The 23913-nt window shown below is 51.3% G+C and overlaps 1 protein-coding gene across 9 annotated transcripts; it reads left to right on the forward strand.

The window, feature by feature from the left end:
* Positions 1-6949: 6949 nt before the first annotated feature.
* On the forward strand, positions 6950-21655 carry Syt3 (synaptotagmin 3). Of its 9 annotated transcripts, none has more exons than XM_063282281.1 (12): positions 6964-7038; positions 7358-7471; positions 7671-7814; positions 8878-9048; positions 12629-13157; positions 14634-15009; positions 15618-15836; positions 17770-17890; positions 18002-18173; positions 18265-18397; positions 20920-20987; positions 21159-21655. In XM_063282281.1, the coding sequence occupies exons 4-11, from the start codon at positions 8898-8900 to the stop codon at positions 20983-20985; spliced, it is 1767 nt and encodes a 588-aa protein (XP_063138351.1). In that variant the 5' UTR covers positions 6964-7038; positions 7358-7471; positions 7671-7814; positions 8878-8897; the 3' UTR covers positions 20986-20987; positions 21159-21655.
* The last annotated feature ends 2258 nt before the right edge of the window (positions 21656-23913 follow it).

The raw sequence follows: 23913 nt of genomic DNA on the forward strand, positions 1-23913 counted from the left end.
CCTTCAAATTCAGTTCTCTTTTTCTCTGTCTGTAACCCAACCTAAATTCTTATAAATAAATAAATAAATAAATAAATAAATAAATAAATAAATAAGATATACACACGTGCATACATATGTTTCATTTATTATTTGGCAAGCTCATATATGTGAATATTGTATTCTGATCATACTCAGGCTCTCAGAACCTCCTTAGCTTTCTGTCTCTTGCTTCCTCCGAGTGTCGCCCTTTCCCATTCACCTCTTATTTCTCTCCCAATCCTCTGGAGCTCTTTTTCCCAACATCCTTCCCTCTCCTACTTTTATTTCAGTTTTTGGTTTTTCGAGAGAGGACTTCTCTGTGTAGCCCTGGCTGTCCTGGAACTCTTGCTGTAGAGCAGGCTGGCCTCGAACTCACAGTTATCCACCTGCTTCTGCCTCCTGAGTGCTGGGATTAAAGGTTGTGCCACCAGCTCTTTTTTGACCCACTGAGTTTAATTAGACCTCCTCGTATGAGAATGGGTGTGGTTGTTTACCACAGTGAAGCAACTTGCGGGTAGCTATAATACTGGAGAAAAATGGCTCCCCTCCACCAATCACCATCATCAGTCAACGTCCACCAATCACCATCAGCCAACGATTCCTCAGAGAGGGGAGGAGCCTCCTGAGCCTGGTTCCGCTCTTTCTGAGTTTGACTCACCAAACTTCACACCCAACTTTGTGCATCTTTACCGTGCTGTGTGGCCCTACCCCTTTCTGTGTGTCCTGCGCATCTCCCCGGAAACATCTCTCCCTGTCCTGTATCGCCTCTCTCTTCCTCCCTCTCTTCGTCCCTATTGCTCTGTGTCTCCATTTCTTCAATTTTCTGCCCCTGCTGCCCGGCTGCTTCCTCTGTCCAGCTGCCAGTTACTTCTCTCGGCTACTTTTGCCACCTCTGTCAGGCCATCAGCAACCCTTGGCCGCGAGCCCAGGACCCACATTCCCGAGTCAGCACTTTCCTCCATTTTCACAGATGATGTCAGAACTGCAGCAGTGCTGGCTGCAGTTCTCTTTGGAGGGTTTTCTTTCCTACTTCCCTCTGCACAAACCCTGGCAAGCTGGCTGACCTCTCTCTTGAGGTTATCTCTAGCTACTGAACACTGGGAAGGATGGATATCTGTGTCCAGGCAGAGATGGGTATGAATCTGCACAGCATCTCTTTGAACCCCAGGACCTAGCCTGGCCCACCTCAAGCACAGGTTTTTCAGGTGGGATTAAGCGGCATCCTGTGGGATTCCCATTAGGCAAGCAGGATGGGTAGGTGGAGAGAATGCCTCAGGGAATTGTGGGAAGGAGTGCAAAGGGATTTGTCCAATTTGTTCGCCCATGACCCTATCTCTTCTCCCACTACTTATTCATAAACACCACCATCCATCCGTCAACCCTCTGTCCAACTTTTTCCTCACCCAGTGGTCCTCCCCTCTCCCCTTTATCCTTAGTTAGGCAGCCATCCAAGTAGCATCCATCTCTCCATCCCTCCATCCACACTAGCTACTTTTCTACTGCTGCGATGAAACGCCATGACAAAAGCAACCTGTAGAAGAATTAACCTGGGCTCTCGGTTCTGGAGGGGAAGCTCTGAACAGCTGAGGAAACATGGCAGAAGGCAACCAGAGCAGGAAGCTCAGAGATTACATCTTTAACCACAAACGGAAAGCAGAAAGGGAACTGGAAGTGGATGGAGACCATGAACACTCAAAGCCCATGTGAGTAACCCACTTCCTACAGCCAGGCTCTACCTTCAAAAGATTCTGCAATCTCCCTGAACAGTAGTACCACCAAGGACCAAGTGTTCAAACACACGACCCTATAAGGGAAAATTCCCGTTCAAACCATCACACCATCCACCCATTTCTTCTTTATCCCCTTGGCCATTCATTCATTCACTCATTCATTCATTCATTCATTCGATTTGGTGAGTACCCGTGATGGGTCAGGCACTGTCCAAGGTAGCGAAAACGTCAGAGAATGACAGAGAGCAGCTTCCGATGGCCATCCCACTGACTGAACCCAGCCCCCTTCTACACAGGTCTCCCTCAGATTCTCCCTTTCTCTAAGTCTCCTCTCTGTCTTAGTTCCTACTGTGTTGGTATGGTGAAACACTATGTCCAAGGCAACTTTTAAAAGAAACTGTTTAATCCTGGCTTTGCTTACAGTTTCAGAAGGCCAATCCACCTCTATCATGATGGGGAGCCTGGCAGCAGTCAAGCATGAAGGGTGCTGGACGAATGGCTGAGAGCAACATCTTACCTACAAGTCGTTGGCAGAGAGAGCTAGAGCCTGAGCCTGAAGTGGGCTTTTGAAAACTCAAAGCCAGGCTGGAGAGATGCTCAGAAGTTAAGAGCACTAATTGTTCTTTCAGAGGTCCTGAGTTCAAATCCCAGCAACCACATGGTGGCTCACAGACATCTGTAATGAGAGCTGATGCCCTCTTCTGGTGTGTCTGAAGACAGCGACAATGTACTTATAAAGAAATCTTTAAAATAAAATAAAAAGAAAGAAACTCACTGGGTGCCTAGGAAACCCCTTAAAAAAGAAAAAAAGAAAGCTCAAAGCTTACCCTTAGAGACACACCTCATCCAACAAGGCCACACCCACTCCAGCAAGGCCACCTCCTAATTCTTCTCAAACAATTCCACTAACGAGGGACCAACTTCAATTTATGGTCCAATGGAAACCATTCTCATTCAAACCCATACACCCTCCTCCCTTAATCTCTTTCAACCTTAGATCCTGCCATGCCCCATATAAGCTCATGAGTTCAGAAGCCTTCCCTGACATCTTCCCCAGTGCTCTCAGCACCCTAAACTTGCCTGGACAGTCCCAAGATGGTCCACATCTGTCTCTGTATCAGTGCTCTCGAGGCTAACTTTTTAAACTTGAAAAAATTTTCTCATATCTTCTGTATGAGTGGACACATGCACGCCATGGCGCACATATGTAGACCAGAGGATAGCTTGGGAGTGACTGTAGACATAAATTTTTGCAGCCTATTTTAATAAATCTTCAACCTCCCCTCTAGCCCACCAGCCACCAGAGGTAGTGGAAAAGTTATTAGAATACACGGGAAGTGGACCTGTTTAGAAATAGTTCTTTGGGGCAGGAGAGATGGCTCAGTGGTTAAGAGCACTGACTGTTCTTCCAGAGGTCCTGAGTTCAAATCCCAGCAACCACATGGTGGCTCATAACCATCTGTAATGAGATCCGATGCCCTCTTTTGGTGTGTCTGATAAATAAATCTTAAAACAACAACAAAAAAAAACCCAAAAAAACAAAAACAAAAAACAAAAAACCAGAAATAGTTCTTTGGGGGCGAGTTCAATATTTGTCAGGATATGAGCTCTTCAGTCTGGTAACAAACACCAAATACTAATCAGCTGCTGTAGTCCAGTCCTCTCTGCAGGAAACAGCAGCTGCAGTTCAAGCCTCACCAACTGGCCTGGGGCCTCGGAAGCAGCAAGAGCCACAGGAGTGCTTTCGGAGTTTCTGTCTAAGGTGTCACTGCCAGCAGAGCTCAGCAACAATGCGATGTAAGGCAAACTGATGCATGTGTGTTGTTAGTGAAGATTAGGGAGGTGACACAAGACAACTGATGCTCTCACTCCCACTGTCTGTGGGGTCATATTTATACTCCTCCACCATATGTCTGCTTTAGCAAGGCATCCTTTCACCTGTGTTCACCAGCAAAGCATCATTTGTTATAACTGACTTTCCAAAGTAACCAGACATTTCCACTTCAGGTGTCCATCCCCTTCCACCACGCGAGTCCCAGGGACCAAACTCAAGAACGTCAGGCTTGGTGGCAAGCTCCTTATCCCGCTAAGCCATCTTCTCTGCCTGGAGAGAATTGATGAATTGATGGACTGTATTACTTCCTTTTTTTTTTTTATTAAATCAAGTAGAATGGCCAGCATATTCTGTTTCCTGGTTTCCATTTTTCACGCCCAGTGGCAACAACACCCAAGGCCCTCAAATATCCTAGATGCACATAAAGTCAAGGCGCCAGGTTCAGACCGAACACAGGGCTTCTGCGAACCTGCCTGTGCTTTAAGTAAGACACAGAGCTCTACACAGTTTAAAGCTGTTGGCCTTTAGTTGGGCCAGTCTCTCCGCTAGCTCACTTAAACTTATCCTAACTTTTCCACCATCTACCTCTCCCTACAGGAGTTCTCATTACCTGCCTACAGCTCCATTCTCTCCTTTCTGATTCCTTCAGTGTCTTCAGCCCTCTGTCTCTCTTGACTCTCCAAAGTTCTCTTCCTCCTCCTCCTCTCCCTCCTCTTCCTCCTCTTCTTCCTCTCTCTCTCTCTCTCTCTCTCTCTCTCTCTCTCTCTCTCTCTCTGGAAATCCTGTCCCCTCACTTCCTGACCCAGGTTTGACCATCAGCTCTTTATTATACAAAAACCATATTTCAGCCTAAACCAATCAGCAGCAAGAAAACGCCTGATTGGCTCTCAGGGTGGCCTTCAGGCCACAAGGACTGCCTGAGCCTCCTCTTTGGGGAGGGTGAGGAATAATGAGCATTGCATATAGAAAACTGGTGGTGGGATAGAAATGGCAATATGGAATCCTGCCAGCTCTTAGCTCTTTGTACAGAATTAACAACTGAAAATACCAGGCATACCTTCAAACAATGTAAAGCAAGGTCACCCCAGCAAGACCTAAAGTGACTTTCAAGTTAACTCAGCCATTTCCCCTCTACGGGAGGCGGGTAGGATCCTTGCCTTCTAGGGCCCTCTTCCTTTCACTTGTCAGATGCAGGTAAGGATTCAATGAACAAGTATAAGCACGAGCACTGACAGCGCCAAACACTAGCTGACAGAAAGCATCTTAACCACCGAATTCCACCGCCAGCCCCTCACCTGAGGAATAAGAGACAGGTGCTCTATTACTGAGCCATGGGTGACTCTAGGCAGGCAGAACCCAGGGTAGTTTAGTTCAATCTTCGAAATAATGATGCAATACCTGATTTTTTTTTTAAATTATCAATTTCAGGTCCCAGGAGAAAACTCTTGTCAGTAAAGCACTTACTGAGCAAACATGCTATGAGTCTGATCCCCAGAACAACATAAAAAGCCAGGTGTGGTGGCGGGCGCCCACTTTAATCTCAGCTCTGGGAGGTAGAAGCAGAGGGATTGATGGAACTCACAGGTCAGCCAAAAAGCAAGATAGAGGACACCCTGACACCTGTACAGTACATGTGCACACATGCACACATACATACATGCACACATGTGTACCGATTATCATCACCTTTGGGGGGTGTAGAGGCACAGACCAGCAGTACTAGCACTCAGAAAGCTGAGGCAGGAGGATTACAAGTTCTCATCTGGTTTGGGCTTCATAGTAAAACCTAGTGTCCAAAGTTTTTGTTTCTTTGTTAATTTAAAAGTCTTCCTCCTTTTTAAAGAGGGAAACTAAGGCAGTTAGGAACTTACCCAGCAGAAGTCATACAGCGTGCCAAGCTGGCATTTAACACACATGCATTTTCCTGAGTCGCACAGATGGCTAGTTCTTGCTGCAGCTGCCTCGCCGTGTCGGAGCTGCCTCAGACTCAGTGTTTCTTTGAGGATGTGTCATGTGAAGCTGGCAAGTCCATCTGTGTGCACATTTCTGTGTGTCACCGCCTGGTCAGGCTGAGCTGCATGGCTAGGATGGAGTTGACTCGCCACTAAGTCCTTTCGCACCTTTGGTGGGCAGACACCTATGCGTGCTTCCTCAGACTCCTGTGAGACAAGGCTAGAAGCATAAGCACGGGACCCTGGATGGAGCCAGGAACCTTTCTGGAGGCTTCCGACACAATGACTGCAAAAATGCATGCATAGGTTACAATGAGGAGGGCAATTTAGTTAAAAGGATTGCTTTGAACCCAGGGTCTCAGATATGCTCGCAAACACTGGTTAACTAGGGTACTAACCCAAGCACCTTACTGGGAGATTCTACTAGACAAGGGCTCTACTTCTTAGCAATGCCCCCAGATCCTCACTGGAGGATTCTAGACAGGGGCAGTACTGCCACACCGCACCCCCAGCTCTCTATTGATTTTTGGACAGCGTCACATTCGTCTGCGGAGGCTGGTCTTGAACTCATCTGCAGTCCAGGCAGACCTGGAACTTGCTGTCTTCTTCCCTTACCATCTAGAGCCCCTGGGAAGAGAGACCTCTGCCATCAGGCCTTGGGGGGTGTGTTTATTTTGGATAACTGGTTGGAGGAAAAGGGAGGACAATAGCAATTGAGGGAGACAGGGACTTCCAAGCCACCCCTCTGGGCTGCTTTTATGAGGATCAGGACCTGTGGGAGGAATTAAATCCCCAGGGGCCTCAATTGTTCTGTGAAATGGGAACAACTTGATTGCATTCTTCCTTATGCCAAAGAGAAGATTCCATGAGAAGACATCTTCAAAAGCTCTTAACTCATTACACTGGTAGTGGTGAGAGGCAATTTTCATTAGTTGCTATTAATATGGTAAAAAAAACTGGGTGCTCCGCGCCCGTAAGTGGTCATTAAGCACCTACTTGGTGCCAGCGCTTGGCGCACATTGACTGGTTTCTCCAGCTACATCCCTTAGGAGATAATTCATTGTATTTTGCTGGACATCAAGATTTGGGATGCTAAGAGTCTCAAGGGGATTAGAGCAGGATTCAAATCCAGTGCCTGTGGCTCTATCTAAAACCTGAGACCTACTGTGGCCAGCTTTCATTCCTGCCAGCTCAGCTGTAAACCCTGAGGGCTTGCTCCCTAGAGGAAGGAGTTTGTGTGGCCTGGGACCTCTGAATCCTAACCTTCTAGATCCCTCAGGTGGCCTCTCACTGAGGTGAAACTGCAACCAGAGTCCAGGGAAGTGCACGCTAGGGCCATACCGATTTTGGCTTCTGGGTTGCATGGGCTGGCGGGGGAGGGGGGAAAAGGGGTTGGGAGGAGCCGAGTAGCTGCGACAGGGGTGGGGAGGAGCCAGGCGGGCACCGCGGCAGCCGGCGGGCGGGCGCGCGCGCGCTCGGGGCTGCAGCAGCCGGGGCTCCGGTGAGTCCGCCCCTCCCCCTCCCCCGCCCCCGCCCCAGCCTCATCCCAAGGGGGCGGCCCCAAGTGGGGGCGCGGAGGTCGGTGCAAAGAGGGGCGCATCTGGAGCTGGAGAGCTGAGTCTGCAGTGCCAGCTGGACGCCCCAGGGGAGGGGCACGTGGCCCTGGAAAAAGGGGGATCTTGATTTCAATACACCTGGGTGCACTTCACCCTCGCCCTCCCATCCCCAGAATATGGGGATTAGTGACCCATCTCATGACCTCTAAGTGATTAGAGCCATGTGACCTCTGAGCTCTTGGACTCGGTTCCCCTCTCCTGCAGCGTCTTGGGACCCTGACATTTTAACCCTTCCAGCACCCCTCCCCAAGAAAAATCCCATCTTCTGCAGACCGGATACATTGAGGACTTCAACTCCCAGCAGCCCTTGCAGCGTTGGTACGATAAAGCTGCAGTAGCATTAGCAGCAAGACCAGTTGGGAGTTGTAGTCCCTAAGCTTTTAACTAGCTGCTGGGGGCACGGAGGTGGGAGGGGGCGGCTGGACCTCACCGGGGTCATCTGGGGTCGCGCAGCTACTTCGAGTGGGGCAAGATGCAAAGCTTGGGCTGAATTTCCCCTCCCGGTTTGGGTCCCTAGATCAGTCACCAGCCCCCCTTCTTGCCACCTGGCAAGCGTGGGGACCGGTCCGCAGCGGCTAGGCTCGTCCACCCTGCAACCCCCATGGGCTACCGCCCCCCGCCTCCTCGGCTGCCACCCAAGACAAGGCAGGGATAAGCACAGGTGAGTCTGACCCTGGCCGAATGTCAGTCTTCATCAGCAACCCCTCTGCTCCTGACTGTCTGGCCCTCCTTCTTTCCTTCCGAGGAGGGGGGGCCCTTTCCCACCCATGTCTCTTGTCGAGCCCCAAATCTTGTGTCACTCCCTCCTCTCCCACCTCCACTTCTCTCTCCTGTTCTCCTTTTTAAAAATTTTTTTCCAGACCATGAGTCTGTCTGTCTGTGTTCCCAACTCTCTTCTTTTGCCTTGTATCTGAGGTCTCCAGCCATTGTCTGGTTGTCCAACCTGGAATTCGGCATATATATATTCTCTCTCTCTCTCTCTCTCTCTCTCTCTCTCTCTCTCTCTCTCTCTCTCTCTCTCTCTCTCTCTCTCTCTCTCTCTCCTGACCTACCTGTCTTTCTTTGGAAGGTATTTCTGTATTTCTGCCCACACCCCTGCCTTCCTTGTTTCACTTCTCTCTGTGTGTGCACCATGTCTTGGATAAAATGAAGTGCACGCTACTCCCAGCCTCTCCTTCCTCAACCTCTATACTCCGCATTCTGTGTCTATCTTTCCCTGGCTGCGGACTTCACTGGGTCCTATCTCCATCTGTCCCCGTAGCTCCCCTTCTCTCAACTTGGGGTTTCTGCCTCACACTTGACTCTCCTTCCTCTGACCCTCCAGCCGCCTTCCACTCTAAGCCTCCCACCAATGGTGTTCCAGCTGCCCAAAATGCTTTTACCTGCCACAGTCTGCCTGCCCACTATAGATGGCTGCCTCCAATCTCCCACTTTGGGTCTCAGAATACCTGCCCTGACTTTCAGTCTGTGCCCCCGTGGGACACATTCCTTTAGTCCGAGAGTGCCCTGCCTTTTGGCGTGGCTCCATTGATTTGTTTGCTCCTTAACTGCTCTCATTAGATGGTGACCCCAAGAAGTGACGATAACATCTGTCATCTTCAATCCTCTAATCCTGGCTCCTGAGCCACCACCCTCTGGCCTTTGCCCCCTTACCAGACCTCCTCCCTCCTTCTCGCTGCACCTTTCCTGTCCCCATCTGCGTCTCTGCTCACCCCACTCTTAAGTGTAGGATCACGTGGCCACTATGTCTGGGGACTACGAAGATGACCTCTGTCGGCGGGCCCTCATCCTGGTTTCAGACCTCTGTGCACGGATCCGAGATGCTGATACCAATGACAGGTGTCAAGAGTTCAACGAACTGCGAATCAGAGGATATCCCCGGGGTCCGGATGCAGGTCAGAACCCCAGCTGTCCCGACTAGACACTGCCTTCTACCCAACTCCCCAACAGCAAAGACTTGGGAAGGTCAGAGCTGAGCCGCTCAGCTTTCTACCCCCTGTACAGTCCCATTGAGAGCCTTGCCTCTGTTTTGCTGCTGCTTTGTCTCTGAACCCCTGAAAGGGGAGAAATAGCTTGTTTGCTTCTATTGGTCCATCTAACCCCCGACCTTGGAGTTTTGTCCCATAGACCTACTCCTTCCTAACTACAGCCATGAAATATCCCCGTCAGAAATCATGATTTTTTTTTTGAGTTGAGGAGAAAGTTGGGGATCAGATAAGGCTTTGTGGAAGCCTGGTTGGTCTCAAACTTGAAATAACCCTCCTGCCTCAGTCTCTCAGCTGTTGGGATTACAGACATGAACCACAATGGCTAGCTCTAGAAGAACTAATCACACCAAAAAGCTACAGAGTAAATCAGTCAAAGGCGGGGTGTTGGTTGTGGGGCAGAGTCCAGGAGCAGGAGGTATGACTGTCCAGTGTTCCCTTCCAGTGAGGTCACAGGTCATCTTTAATTCTCCCATTATACTGGTATGTGACTCCTCATTACCCACCAGAGAAGCGCCCCCAAACCTTAGTGCTTAGCGTTTTGGTTGGAGTTCGGGCATGTGATCCATCCACTAGCTTTTGCGTTACTGTGGCCAAATTCATGATGGAAACAAAGGAGGGAAGATTTACTTAGCTCGTGGGTTCAGAGGTGTGGCTCTGTCATAGGAAGAAGGCATTCACAGCATGGTCAACCAGGAAACAGATCCTGGGGATGCTGCTCCTACCTGGTTTTCCTATTTTATTGCACTTGGGCTTCCAGGTCATAGGGCAGTGCTGGCTGTATTGGGTGGGTTCTCCATGAGTCCTCTCTGGAAATGCCCTTGCACTTACAGACGTGTGCTGCATGTGTGCACGAGTGTGTTTGGCAGTCAGAAAACCCTTTAGGAGCTGTCTACTCTTTAATTTATTTTTACTTCATGTGTCTACCTATTTTGACTGCATATATATCTGTGCGCCACATATCTACTGTCAGATCCCCTGGAACTGGAGTTACAGATGGTCGTGAGCCACCATGTGGGTGCTATGAATTAAATCCAGGTCCTCCACAAGAGTAGCAAGTACCCTTAATTGCTGGCACATGCCTTTCAATTTTTTGAGGCAGGGTCTCTCATTGGCCTGAAACTCATCAAGTCAGCTTGGCTGCATGGCCGGTGAGCCCAGAGATCTGCTTGTCTCTGTGTCTGTGGGGGCTGGGATTACACGTGTGCACCGCCATGCCTGACTATTTTTATGTGGGTTATGGAGATCAAACTCAGTTCCTTTTGCTTTCAGGACTTTACTGACTGAGCTGTCTCCCCAGCCCCATGTTTTACATTTTGATATAGGGTCTCACTCAGTAACCAAAACTGGCCTGGGACTCATTATGTAGCCCAGATTGGCCGTAAACTCACAGCAACCCTCCTATCTTAGCCTATAGGCACTCAAATGACAGACATGAGCCACCCACACCTAGCTCCTAGGTAGTTTTAAATCTAGGAGAATTGACAGTGAAGAAGAAGCATCACAAGTAGATGATGTGGACTGTCTGTGTGGCAACCTTATTCCTTAGCTCTTCCAGTGATAGACTTTGGGCCCAGTGTAATTTAGCATTGTCCATGACTGTTCAGCGTGGCTCAGGGCAACAGGGAAAACATCTCAAGAGCTTGGAGCTCTCAGATATGTGCCTGTTCTAACAGGTTCACACCTAGGGGCTGGTCAGGCTTGGAGAGAGTGTGTCTTTTGCTCTAGGCACACAGCTGCCCTGGCTTTTCACTCTTTAAGCTGTGCAGACAGGCATGGGGGAGCAGGAGAGGCTTGAAGTTCTCTGGGACGGGGATCTTGTACTGCCAATGTTAGAAGCATCTAGCCAGTTTGCTGCATGATTCCCATGTGCTGGTCTCTCCCAGGTACAAAAGGCTTCTAAAATCCTGAACTCTGGTTTCAGTTGCATCTAGAGCTCTCTGTAGGAAGGGTGGCTACATAGGCAGGAGCACCCCGAGGGAGGTGGCAGGACAAAGCTCAGGGTCCTTGCAACAACACCTGGCACACATTCCCCAGACTTCCCTTTTCCCACAGTCTCAGTCTTCGCAGCAGGGACATGAGATATATATCACATTTAGGTCACACGGTAGCATGAGGATTAATGTCACACCCTGCTTTTGCATCGCCAGGTGATCTAGCACTACGAGGTGTTTCCTTCTTTCTGACTGTTCCCTGAACACAGCAATTATGGTTAGATGTGCCAACTGGCAATGACTGAGTTACCTCCCTGCCCAACAATCTCTCCATATACAAACAGCAAGGGCTCATCCTTGTTCTAACTCCCATCCCAGGAGTCTCCTCCAAATAAATTCTCACAGCTTAGAGAGTTACATCCAAGAGACCCTTCTCCTGGTATTGATAGAAAAGGAGCCATACACCGTAAACCCCACTCCCAGTACTAATTACTGAAAGAGCCATAAAACATTGGTTGTAAGAAATGGACTGTGCTGGGCTTTCGAAGCAAAACAGGGTAGCATGTTACTGACATTCAGAAGGCACCAGTTAGCATGTTATATCATGTGACCACAGTCCTGAGACTGGTTATCTGAACAAGGAAGTCTCTCTCGGGCCACTCTTCACCAAAAAGTAATGATGTGTGAAAGTAAGAACATAGGTTTTAAGTGTGGCAACTGTGGTGTATGGCGGGGGAAGGGAGGTTCCGTGCACGTGTGCATTGCACACAAGAGAAGCCAGAGGTCAACCATAGATGATATTGGTCCACTTTGTTTTTTGAAACAGACTCGCTGTTCACTAAGTAAGCTAGGCTGACTGGCCAGTCAGCTCCCAAGGATCCAGGTGACTCTGCCTCCCCAGTGCTGGGATTACAAGCACATGCTACGCTGCCCAGCCTTTCTGTGCAGGAGCTGGGAATCCAAACTTGGATCTTATACTTGTGCAGCAAGTACTTTACTGATTGAGGTCTCACCCCTGTCCCCATTCATCATCTCGTGTCTCTGGACCTCCACTTCCTGTTGTTGAATGGGGCCAATATGTTGTCAATCTCCCGGGGTAACCCTGAGGTGCCAGTTATATTGTCACATCTCAAAATGTTTGCTACTGTGTTCTGCCTGTCATTTGCCTTCATTGCTGTCAACTGCAACAAAGAACAGAGTAGATTCATCCCACGTGCCAAAGGCAGAGCATAAACCTCGTAGAAGTTAAGGTGGATTCCCAAGGACAGGTAGCAACTTTTTTCCTGGATCGTCTCTAAGCTTTGAGAGGTCTTGTCCTTCAGAAATGCCCCATGACAGAGAAACAACATGAGCTAGAGAGAACAAAGCCTGAAGACAGCCTTCAGGACCTGCTACCTACACAATGTGACCCCCACAGGCTCTGTAAAACAGCCATTGTATAACAGTGTGACCATAGCAGAAGCATAGAGCGCAAACCCAGGCATTCTGAGAAAGTAGTCAAGGCAGCACTGACCTGACCCCTCATGACCCACGATCTCTCTCTTCACCCTTTCCAGACATTTCCGTGAGCCTGCTGTCAGTCATCGTGACGTTCTGTGGCATCGTCCTCTTGGGTGTCTCTCTCTTCGTGTCCTGGAAGTTGTGCTGGGTGCCCTGGAGGGACAAAGGGGGCTCAGCAGTGGGTGGTGGCCCCCTGCGCAAAGACTTAGCCCCTGGGGTTGGGCTGGCAGGCCTGGTAGGAGGTGGTGGGCACCATCTGGGAGCCAGCCTAGGTGGCCATCCCCTGCTGGGTGGTCCGCACCATCATGCACACCCAGCCCACCATCCACCATTTGCTGAACTGCTGGAACCAGGTGGCCTTGGGGGCTCTGAGCCTCCAGAACCTTCCTACCTGGACATGGACTCATATCCAGAGGCTGCTGTGGCCTCTGTGGTAGCTGCTGGGGTCAAACCAAGCCAGACATCCCCTGAGCTGCCTTCTGAGGGTGGAACAGGCTCTGGGCTGCTCCTGCTGCCTCCCAGTGGTGGGGGCTTGCCCAGTGCCCAGTCTCATCAGCAGGTCACAAGTCTAGCACCCACCACCAGGTGAGAAAGGGGATTGGGCTTGGGGCTTCACTATGACACTCTGCTTCTCTGTCTCGTTCTTATCTGTGGCTCTTCCGATACCAGGGTCAGGACAGGTAATGGTATACTGACTCCTGGAAGCTAGGGAGGATGAGACCAAGGCCTAGACTCCTATACTTAAGAGAAAGGGAGGGGTTGGGGATTTAGCTCAGTGGTAGAGCGCTTGCCTAGGAAGCGCAAGGCCCTGGGTTCGGTCCCCAGCTCCGAAAAAAAGAACCAAAAAAAAAAAAAAAAAAGAAGAAGAAGTAGCCTGGAGACAAGAATCTCGGGTTAGAAGCTAGTGTGGTAGTATACCTGCTATCCCAGCCATTTTGCAGGCTAAGACAAGAAGATCTAATTTTTGAGGCTGGCCTAGGCAACTTAGTGAAGAAACCCTGTCTTAAAATAAAAACTAAAAATAAGGCTGGGGGCATGGCTCAGTGGGGGAGCCCCTGTCTAGAATCCCCCAGGGAGGGGTTGGGGAGATGTGACTGATGGGTAGAACCCTTCCCTCAATGAGATGCCAGGATGTGGTTCTGCCAAAGTTTGGCATAGCTGACAAAAAGCCTAGGTTTGATGGGGACTAGTCTCTGAGGTTTAGGTAATTATCAGTCCCATTCAGTGTAAGCTATAATTAGAAGCCTGGACCTGTTGGTCACCTGACTGTTCTCAGTCTTCCTCTGTCTGTGCATGTAAGCTTAGGGTCTGGTAGATCAGCCTCTGGTACATGCTGTGTCCAGGCCTCCACCTTCAGGGCTCTGACAGTCCAAGGGGTACACACTAGGAGACAGGAAGCAGCTCTGGAGACTACCAAGGCTTGGAGGAAGCTGAGAATTTCCTGGAGGTGGAGGTATCGTGATGGACACTTGTATGGTGGGGAGGCTAAGAAGGGGTGCCCACATTGTTTCAGGCAGGAGAAAGAGCAGAAGAGGCCAAGTGTGTGTGTGTGAAAGCCAGGAGGCATGTAGGCAGGGGATAAAATCTGGGAAAAGCCTGGGACGTGAAGCTTCGGACACCAGACCCATCAAGGCTAGAAGTGGCAGGTGGGAAGGCTGCGTCCTGAGGGCACTGGAGAGCCACTGCGGGGCTGTGAGCCAAGGAGGAGAGGTGCCAACTCTTGAGCCATCTAGAGAAGGAGAAATGCAGCCAGTAGCCTAGGCAGGCAGAGGACAGGCCGAGCCCAGAGCAGCCATTAGTGATGAGCTACGGAAATGGGGGCCGGGCCTAAGATGGCTTTGAGGTATCAGGATGGAAAGGACATCTGGCCACCAACTTGAGTCCTGATGACCTTGAGGTCTGTCTGGGGCTAGTTCAGAAATGCAGATAACACTCCTGCTGCAAATGGGGAAATTGAGGCTCAGGAAGCACAGGCATCTTATCCAAGATCAAGGCTGGGAATCAGATGGGATCAGATGCCACTTGGATCTGAACCTCACTTTGGTCTTCCCTGACACACAGGTACCCAGCCCTGCCTCGGCCCCTCACCCAGCAGACCCTGACCACCCAAGCAGACCCAAGCAGTGAGGAGCGACCACCTGCACTGCCCTTACCCCTGCCAGGCGGAGAGGAGAAAGCCAAGCTCATCGGTCAGATCAAGCCAGAGCTATACCAGGGCACTGGACCTGGTGGCCGGCGAAGCGGCGGGGGCTCTGGGGAGGCAGGGGCACCCTGTGGCCGCATCAGTTTTGCCCTTCGGTACCTCTATGGCTCTGACCAGCTCGTGGTGCGGATCCTTCAGGCCCTGGATCTCCCAGCAAAGGACTCCAATGGGTTCTCAGACCCCTACGTCAAGATCTACCTGTTGCCTGATCGCAAAAAGAAGTTCCAGACCAAGGTCAGGGCAAGGGGGCAGGTTTCACACTCTGTGTGTGTGTGTGTGTGTGTGTGTGTGTGTGTGTGTGTGTGTGTGTGTGTGTGTGTTCTACCAGGTTTGAGAGAGGGGGCTGGGGAGGAGCCCTGGGTCTGAGGGAAGGGGGCTTGAGGTCTGTATCCTGAGTCTGAGGGAGGAATCTGGAGAAGACCCCTGGGTCAAGAGAAGGAGGCTGGGATCTGAACTCCTGGGTTTGGGAGAGGAGTTCTGGAGTCTTCATCCCTGGGTCTGAAGGAGGAAGGCAGGGACCTGAAACTGGGTCTGAGAAAAATGGTATTTGGAGGAGGTTGGGCGTTATGGAGGAGGGCTGTGGTATGAACCTCTGGGCCTGAAAGAGAAGAGCTAGGGAGGACCTCCATGTCTTCAGGAGGAGGGCAGAGTATAGATCTGTGGCTGTGAGGAAATAGGGCTGAAATCTGTATCCTGAGTCTGAAAGACGAGACTTGGGAGGTCCCGTGGGTGTGAGGGAGGAGGCTGGATCTGGACACTCAGGGCAGATAGGGGCACATGATCTACTGATCCTGGGAACAAAGCCAGTGGGCATCAGAACTGTCTCTGCCTCCACCCCACAGGTGCACAGGAAGACGCTGAACCCTATCTTCAACGAGACGTTTCAGTTTTCGGTACCCTTGGCCGAGCTGGCGCAGCGCAAGCTGCACTTCAGTGTCTATGACTTCGACAGATTCTCGAGGCACGATCTCATCGGCCAGGTGGTTTTGGACAACCTGCTGGAGCTTGCTGAACAGCCCCCTGACCGTCCACTCTGGAGGGACATCCTGGAGGGTGGCTCGGTCAGTGGCTCCATCCCATAATGGGCCCTGGCACCGGCTGGTTCTTCTCTCTGCATCCTCAGGTCCCCTTGTCTCTCTCCCTCCTCACCTGGGACTTTCCACATTCTCATTTCCCATCCCAGAGTGGCCTAAGCATTCTTCTGAGGGAATATTGCAGCCACAGAAGCTAGGATGATAGAGGGACTCAAAGGGATCTCTGCCCTTTCCGGCTTTATGGAATACTACTTACCATCAGGCCAGAAGCCTAGGCTCCCAAGCTTGTCTCCCACCCAGTACCTCAGGACTTCACACTACATCACTGTGACTTTTGCCCTCTGGCCTAGGTGTCACTAGTCAACTCCTTCTCCATAACTTTCCCTCCCAGCAGCCCCTTATTCATTTCCAGACTTCCGGCACTCAGGCCCTCTCTGAAGGTCCTAATTCTTCAAATCACTCCCTTCAAACCCTTCCATATCCTTTCCTTCTGTCTTCTTGGGGTTCCTTGGGAATCCTACCACCTGGCTCTTCAGACATCTCATATATTGGGTTCCTCCTACTTCTCATAGCATCAGATCAAAGAGCCCACACCCTGGACTCTCTGGTTTTTATGGCCCCTGGCAAGGGACCTCTCATTCCCTTGTGGTCCCAGTGCCATGCTGAGGCCTGGTTGAGTGTCCTGAGCCCTTGGGTCCTCAGGCCTCATACCCAACCCAGTTTGTATCTGTGGCTCCTACTAGTTTTGGGGATCCAGGAGAGGGCAGTTCTGGGCCTCAGTCTTCTCCTGTGTCAGGGATTTGGATGAAGCAGCTGCCTGGAGCTCTTCCGTAAGAAACCTGCTTGTCCCTCAGTCTCCAGGACCTAGGAACTCCCATTCACCCAGCTGCCACCTGAGGTGCCCGTGCAAGGGCTTTGCTCTGCCTCCGTCCTGTCTCCTTCTGCCCAGCCCTCTGTCACCTGAGGCCTTCACTCAGCCTTCATTCATACATTCCCCCACCAGAGTGGAAAAGCAGAGACCCTGAGAGAAAGGTAGAAGAGACAGAGAGAAGCAAGTGCTGAGGTGGGAACAGGCACTCAGTCACAGGCGGCAGGGTTGGCAGCTAGAGGCCACAGAGAAGAGACAGACTGAGCCACACACAGAGCCTCCTGGCCTACATGACTTGAGGATGGCAAGATTGCTGGAGAGCACGTGAGACACACGAAGAACAGGATAAAGCGTCCAGGGAGGCCTCTTGTCAGTTCTGGGACACTCTAGAAGGAAGCAGTGGCCAGAGTCCTGTGGGACCCACACCCCGGGGCCTCCAGCCCCTGGCACAGCTCACTGCTGTCAAGGTCTTTGCACATGCTGTTCTCTCTGCTCATGAAACCTTTCCCCCTCAGCCTGGTTTCATCCCTGACCCTTCAAAGCCCTAACATTGTGATCTTATCTCATAAGCTCCTGTGTGCCCTCAAGCCCCGTGTGTGCCCCTAACTCTGGGCCCTGGCACTCTGATGACTTACACCGGGCATGATTGTTCCCCCTTCTCGCTAGGTCTCTCCCTCAGTCTCTGACTATTTCTCTATTTTGGCCTTTGTCTCTCCTGCCTACCAGGTCAGTGCCCCACTCTACCTGTCTATCCCCCCACCTAACCCCATCTACCTGTTTCTCTGGGTTTCTGTCTCTTTCTGATCTCTGTCCATTTCTTTCTTTCTCTGATCTCTGTCCTCTCCTCTCAGTTTCTGTCTCTCTCTTGCCAATTCTCTCTCTCCCTCTCCCTGGTCTCTGGGCCCCACCATCTTCTCTACAGAACAAACAGTCTGATGATGGTGAACAGCTGTAGTAGAGAAGCTATGGGGCCTTAGCCAAGAGTCAGACTGTTCAGTACACGGGAGCCTAGCAGTGGGGCGCAGGGAAGGTAGAATGGCGAGGGCTGCAGGGAAAGATGGTCACGCTGCCTGTCCTCTGTTCCCACTGCAGGAAAAGGCAGATCTTGGGGAGCTCAACTTCTCACTCTGCTACCTCCCCACGGCCGGGCGCCTCACCGTGACCATCATCAAAGCCTCTAACCTCAAAGCAATGGACCTCACTGGTTTCTCAGGTGTGTCTGGGTTGCTGAAGAAGATTAGGGTCTGGGAGAGGAGGGCTGAGGCCTGGATCCCTGGGCCTGAGGAAGAAGGGATCTGCTCAGTTCCCTGGCTTCTCTGTACAGACCCCTACGTGAAGGCCTCTCTGATCAGCGAGGGGCGGCGTCTGAAGAAACGGAAGACCTCCATTAAGAAGAACACGCTGAACCCCACATACAACGAGGCCCTGGTGTTCGACGTGGCTCCGGAGAGCGTGGAGAACGTGGGTCTCAGTATCGCAGTGGTAGACTATGACTGGTGAGAGCACCCATGAGGTGGGACAAGGCGCGGTTGGAGGTGGCTGGCTACCTCCCCCGACCTTTCCGGTAATCGCTTTCCCAATCCCCAGCATCGGCCACAATGAAGTGATCGGGGTGTGCCGCGTGGGCCCAGAGGCCGCTGACCCACATGGCAGAGAACACTGGGCAGAGATGCTGGCTAACCCTCGCAAGCCTGTGGAGCACTGGCACCAGCTAGTGGAGGTGAGTGGAGGCCACCTCGGCCCTGCACGGGCACCGAGGGCCCAAGCTGTCTGGCTGCCGCGTGAGCTAAGAGCGATTCGGTTTCCTTTACCGATTCTCCAGCCTGTGACTGGCAGCTAAGTCGAGGGCCACTGTGAGGGTTTAGTTTGTCGAGTGTTTAGGAGTGGCCAGCTGCTACTCTTTCCCACAGACGCTAAACACAAAATATAGGAACAAGCTGGGTGATAAACCGTTTTCCCCCTCTCCCTCAGAGCAAGGTGTGAATATTAGTAGATGGCGGTGTAAAGAAGAGAAGTATTCTTTTTTGAATGAATAAGAAAATAGCAGGCAGTTGGGCATAGCTCAGCAACACCACAACACTCACAACAATAACAGACTCCAAAGACGACGTAACAAAATGTCGCCGGGTAGCATCCCTTGCAAAGAACACTGTGTGTCGGTTTCTTGCCTAGGGGCTGTGGTCTGAGGCTTTTGAGGTAGAGGGCTTTCCATACAGGCCCTGGGAGAACATTCTGGAAGACAGAGCATTGTGAGGGGCTTAGAAGGAGGCTCAGGTGGGCAAGGTGGGGCACAGGTTGGGGAGACCGGGTAGCTGTGGCCACTTTTATAAAAGAATGTAGTTTATGTGTATGGGTGTTTTGCCTGCTTGTGTGTCTGCAAACCATTTGCGTGCAATGCCTGCCGAAGCCAGAACAGGGTGTCAGATCCCCTGGAATCAGACTTACAGATGGATCTGAGCTGCCCTGTGGGTGCTGGGGACAGAATCTAGGTTCTCTGGAAGAGCAGCCAGTGCTCTTAACCCTTAACCTCTCCAGCCCGAACAAGTGGCCATTTTTGTATTAGAAGCTGTGCCTCCACTTCTCAGCCATGCAAAAGTTGTTTAAGGTTGCCTTTTGGGGCTGGAGAGACAGCTTAGTCAGTAAGTACCTTCAGTGCACGCATGGGGACTGTGTTTAAAGCCCTAGAATGAAGGTAAAAATCAGGTCTGGAGTCACACCCTAAAAACCCAGCAGCGAGGAAGAAGAGACAGAAAAAAGTCTGAGGCTCACTGGCCAGACAGCGTAGCCTAATTGATGAGCCCCAGATCCTGTTGAAAGACTTGGTCTCAAAACACAAAGTGGGGCTGGGGAGATGGCACAGTGAGTAGGAGCCTTTGCTCTGCAAGCAAGAGGACCTGAGTCTGAATCCCCAGCACCCATGACTGCCACGTCCCCGACCACAGTCTTGAGGGGAAGGGAGCTCCCCTGCAGCCAGCCTAGCTGGAGTGGTAAGGTTCCCATTCAGGCAGAGACCCTGTCTCAAGGCAGTCGGGGGAGAGTAGCAACAGAGGACCCACATCCTGCTCTGGGCTCCGTCTGTGCACAGGCATGTATACACATAGGTATGGACACCTGCACACACAAACACACATCACACATACAGTCCACGCATGCACAGCCACACGTGTATACACCAAGCACAAGCTACACATGTACACACCATGTCTCTACAGAACACTCATGAATATACCACAAGCACACACATGCACACACACACACACTCATCCATGGGTTCACAGAAAACGTCGAGGTGACTGCTTTCTCTCTGCAAAGACATCCACTTTGAAAATATTGACAAATTTGCTTTCACAGAAGTGGAGAAAAGTAAAGTTGCTGTAAATTCTGTTCAGAGTGATGTAGATTTCAGTGCCTTGATCTTTGTTTCTTGGTAGTTTTCTGTTGCTTTGGTGTTCTAAGGAAAAGTCACCCTAAACAGTGTATATGCTGGGTTCGTGTCTCACACCTGTAAGACCTCTCAGGAGGTCAAAACAGGGAGGCTGCCTTGAGTTTCAAGCCAGCCTGGATTACAGAGTGAGTTCCAGGTCAGACTGGGCTATGGAATGAGGGAGTCTGAGTCTGAGGCTAACCCTATCCCTGAGGCTGAGGCTAATCCCAAGTCGATTCTACTCTCCATTGAGACTTGCACCCCCCCACACACATCCACAAGCCCCTTTTCCAGCAGGTTGAACAGCTAGGCCCAGAGCTCAGAATTGAGATCCTGAGAGATGGGACCCTTTTGTGAGGACAGAAGCTGTGTTCCCTTGGGCATTCATTCACTGTTTCAATGAGCTCACTCACTCTACTCTGGAAACTTCCAGTGAGCCACACTGCCACCACTAGGTGACACTGCAGGATGGAGACCTTCGCTGGAGGGCGGGGTTTCAGCCCAAGGCAGCTTGGCAGCCTCTAGCTAGCCGACCCTGCCCAAAACCTGCGGACTGCTCTGTGGCTCCCCAGGACCTCCTGAGCCTCCGACACACCTTATGGCCCCTTTCTGTGACCCTATCTACTTGCGTTTTTAGATATTTATCTTTTGTTTCCCCGCTGGTAGAATGGATGGTGATACCATTTCCCAAACCCCGCCCCCGCCCCGCCCCCGCCCCCGCCCCGCCCCCCGCCCGGGAACTAAGACAGCATGTAGAGGAATGGGACAGAATCGTCCCTCACGGTAAGGAGGTTGTTTTCTTTCACCCCCAACTCCAGGAGAAGACTCTAAGCAGCTTTACCAAGGGCGGCAAAGGATTGTCAGAGAAAGAGAATTCAGAGTGAGGGTAAGTCCTGGAGGAGGCAGGTGCACCTCTGAGCTCTGACTGAGGGAGGGAGAAATGGGCCTGAGGGAGGGGGAAATGGGCCGGAGGGAGGGGACTAGGCCCCCTCCACGGTGCTGATATAGCTACGTGGTTACATCCTACCCTCTCAGGTCTCTCCTCTTCAACTTTTAGGTCTGGTCTAGGCCTGGGATTGGACCAGGCGCCCTCAGGACCCATCCCTTCCTGCCCGGACTGTGAACTCATCTCGAAGCCATAATGTCCGAGCTGCTGGTGCGGGGCGGCCTGGACCTGTTCCTCCTTATCCTGGAGGCGTGAGGCTAGGAGGCAGCAGGCCCAGCTCCCTGTTTCAGGGTGGGAGGTTCTCGGCCTCCATTGTCTGTCTTCTTATCCCCAGAGTTCCCCCTAGAGGCAGGGGGCCATGCATGTCTGGGGACCCCTGCCCCCACCCCTCTGTCTGTCTCTCTGTCTGTCCCTTTGCTGTCGTCTAAGTCTTGCTGTTCTGGCCTGTGTCCTCACTGTGAATGTCGACAGACCAATCCTTGATGTCCCCTGAACAGACACACCCTCCAGCGTCCACCCTTTCTGTCCCTCCATCTGCGTCTGGCCGACCCCCCCTCTGCCGCTGCTATCGTCACCAGAAATAAACACACTCTGTGAGTCTCATTCCACCCGGGGCTCCTGTCTCCCTGGGACCAGGAGGTGTGCTAGAGCATGAGAGGGTGTGTGACTAGGCCACTAAGTGATTTCTCCAAACCTTAGCCTCTGAATGATATTTACAGATGGAAATCAAAACAGATTTCCCGACTGTTTCATCTCTTAGACGAAGTGACAGAAATTTCTTATGTGCTTCTAAAAAACCTTCCAAAGACAGATCATCCTAGGTAATGGGGCAGCTTGGAGGCTGGCTTGGCCTTCCTCTCCTGGGTACAGGCTGTCTTCTACCACAGCACCGGGTGGCCTGTTCTTATGCAATGTCATCCTAGCAGCCGCCTCGGACAGAGGCCTCCCTTATGCAACCATCTTGTCCTTCTCAAGAATTCTACAAGTTCTGCAGCTGCCCAAACAAACCTAGCTGTAACTAACTCCAGGTTGCAAAGCATTCTGGGAAAGTGACCTCTTGTAATTTGGGTTCTCCTCCATGAGGGGCTTTTCAGCAGCAAGGAAGCATGAGCAAGAGGAAGAATGAGGAGAAGGGAGGGGACATTAATGGGATTCACCCAGGACCTGCTAAAACTGGCCTGAAAGAAGACAATTTCTGAGAAAATGAAGTGAGCCCACGCTTTCTCGGGTTCCCTCGTATTTGGGCAAAGGCTCTGATTGATCCTGCTTCAGCTTTGAATGGCCACCTTAAGTCAATCACTTGACAAGTCTGACGAGCTTGCTGTAGGACTCTCCCCATCCCCTCATCATTAGTCCAGACACTCTGGGGACCTCATCCCCTTTTTGTTCTTATGGCAAATGCATCTAGAATTTATAATTCTTCAGTCAGGAACACAGGGGCCTTTGATGGATTGTCTCCGCAAGAAGTGCTCAGCAGGGGAAGGGGTGGGTCTCACCGTTGGCTCCTTGGAATTCATTCACAACTCCTTTACATAGACGGCATTTCCACAAAGTCTTCCAGTGTGCAAAAGAGAAACCCACAGAGCCGCTGCTCCTTTGGTCTGATGGCTAGGACTTCAAAATGGTGGACCGAGCACACAGGCAATTGTCTTTCAGGACCCGAAGTCAGAAGTCAAGATGTGTTTGGTAGCTGATGGAGGTGGGCACGCCTGGTTTTGCATAGCTAACACCCATCACTCCAGTCCAGCTGCGTCCTCACAGGACAGTCCCTTGTCTCCCACCTCAGTTTGTTTTGTTTGAGACAGGATTTCACGTAGCTCGTGCTGGCTTGAACACATCACGTAGCTGAGGATGACCTTGAACTTCTGATCCTTCTGCTTCCACCTTCTAAATGCTGGGGCGACAATTGAGCACCACCACCCCTGGGTTTTGTGAAGTTGGAATGGAGCCCAGGGCTTCTTACGTGCTGGGCAAGCCCTCCTATTGAGCTCTACCCCTAACCTCTCGGCTTGTCTGCTACAAGATCACCTGCTACTGGATGTGGGGACCAGTCTAAAACCAAGATGATCTTATTTGGAGATCCCTAACTCTCCTCTCTTCTCCCTTCCCCTCTTCTCTTCCTTTCCCTTCCCCTCCTCTATACTTTCCTCTCCTCTCCCCTCCTCTTCCTCCCTTCCCCTTTCCCTCCTCTCTCTCACAGGCTGAGTTTGAACTCAATTCTCCTGCCTCAGCCTCCCAAGTGCTAAGATCATAGCCATGAGCTAGCATCCTTGGGCCAGCTTCATTCTGAGAGATGAGCCAGTATCCCCTTTTCTGCAGACACACGACATTGCTCACCTGGGCATCTAGTACTTTGCTGTGTTGTACTTCTGCTGCCGGAAACTTGACTCAGGGCTCTGTGAGCTTCGTGCACGCTAGCCAACCTCTCCATATTGCACCACATCCTCAGAGACGCTCAGTCATCTGTTGACAGAGGCATCTCCTCCCACCCTTAGGCTTCTGTGAATAACGTTGCTGGGAACCCACATGCACAAGGATCACTGTAAAATCAGAGTTGGACGTGGTGGTGCACACTGCATCCTAGCACTCAGGGAGAGGCTGAGACAAGAAGAACAGGAATTTAAGGCCAGTCTGGGCTACATAAAAAGTTGAAGCCAGCCTGGAGTACATGAGATCATGACTCAAAACAACCAGCACACACACACACACACACACACACACACACACACACACACACCAAACCTCATTAAAATCGTCTGAAAACAAACAAACTTACAGGACTAGAGAAATGGCTCAGGGTTTAAAAGTGCTTGCTACTCTCCCAGAGATTTGAATTTGGTTTCCGACATCTATGTCAGACTTCTCA

The sequence above is a fragment of the Rattus norvegicus genome, chromosome 1, assembly GCF_036323735.1.
Source record: "Rattus norvegicus strain BN/NHsdMcwi chromosome 1, GRCr8, whole genome shotgun sequence".
Classification (NCBI taxonomy): Eukaryota; Metazoa; Chordata; class Mammalia; order Rodentia; family Muridae; genus Rattus; species Rattus norvegicus.

Bases quoted from the DNA above. Each gene is read 5' to 3' on its own strand.
- Syt3 (XM_063282293.1), top strand. From the start codon at position 8,898: ATGTCTGGGGACTACGAAGATGACCTCTGTCGGCGGGCCCTCATCCTG. The intron at 15,010-15,617 runs GTCAGGGCAAGG...TCCACCCCACAG, and splicing joins AAAAGAAGTTCCAGACCAAG to GTGCACAGGAAGACGCTGAA. The intron at 18,174-18,264 runs GTGAGAGCACCC...CCCAATCCCCAG, and splicing joins GCAGTGGTAGACTATGACTG to CATCGGCCACAATGAAGTGA.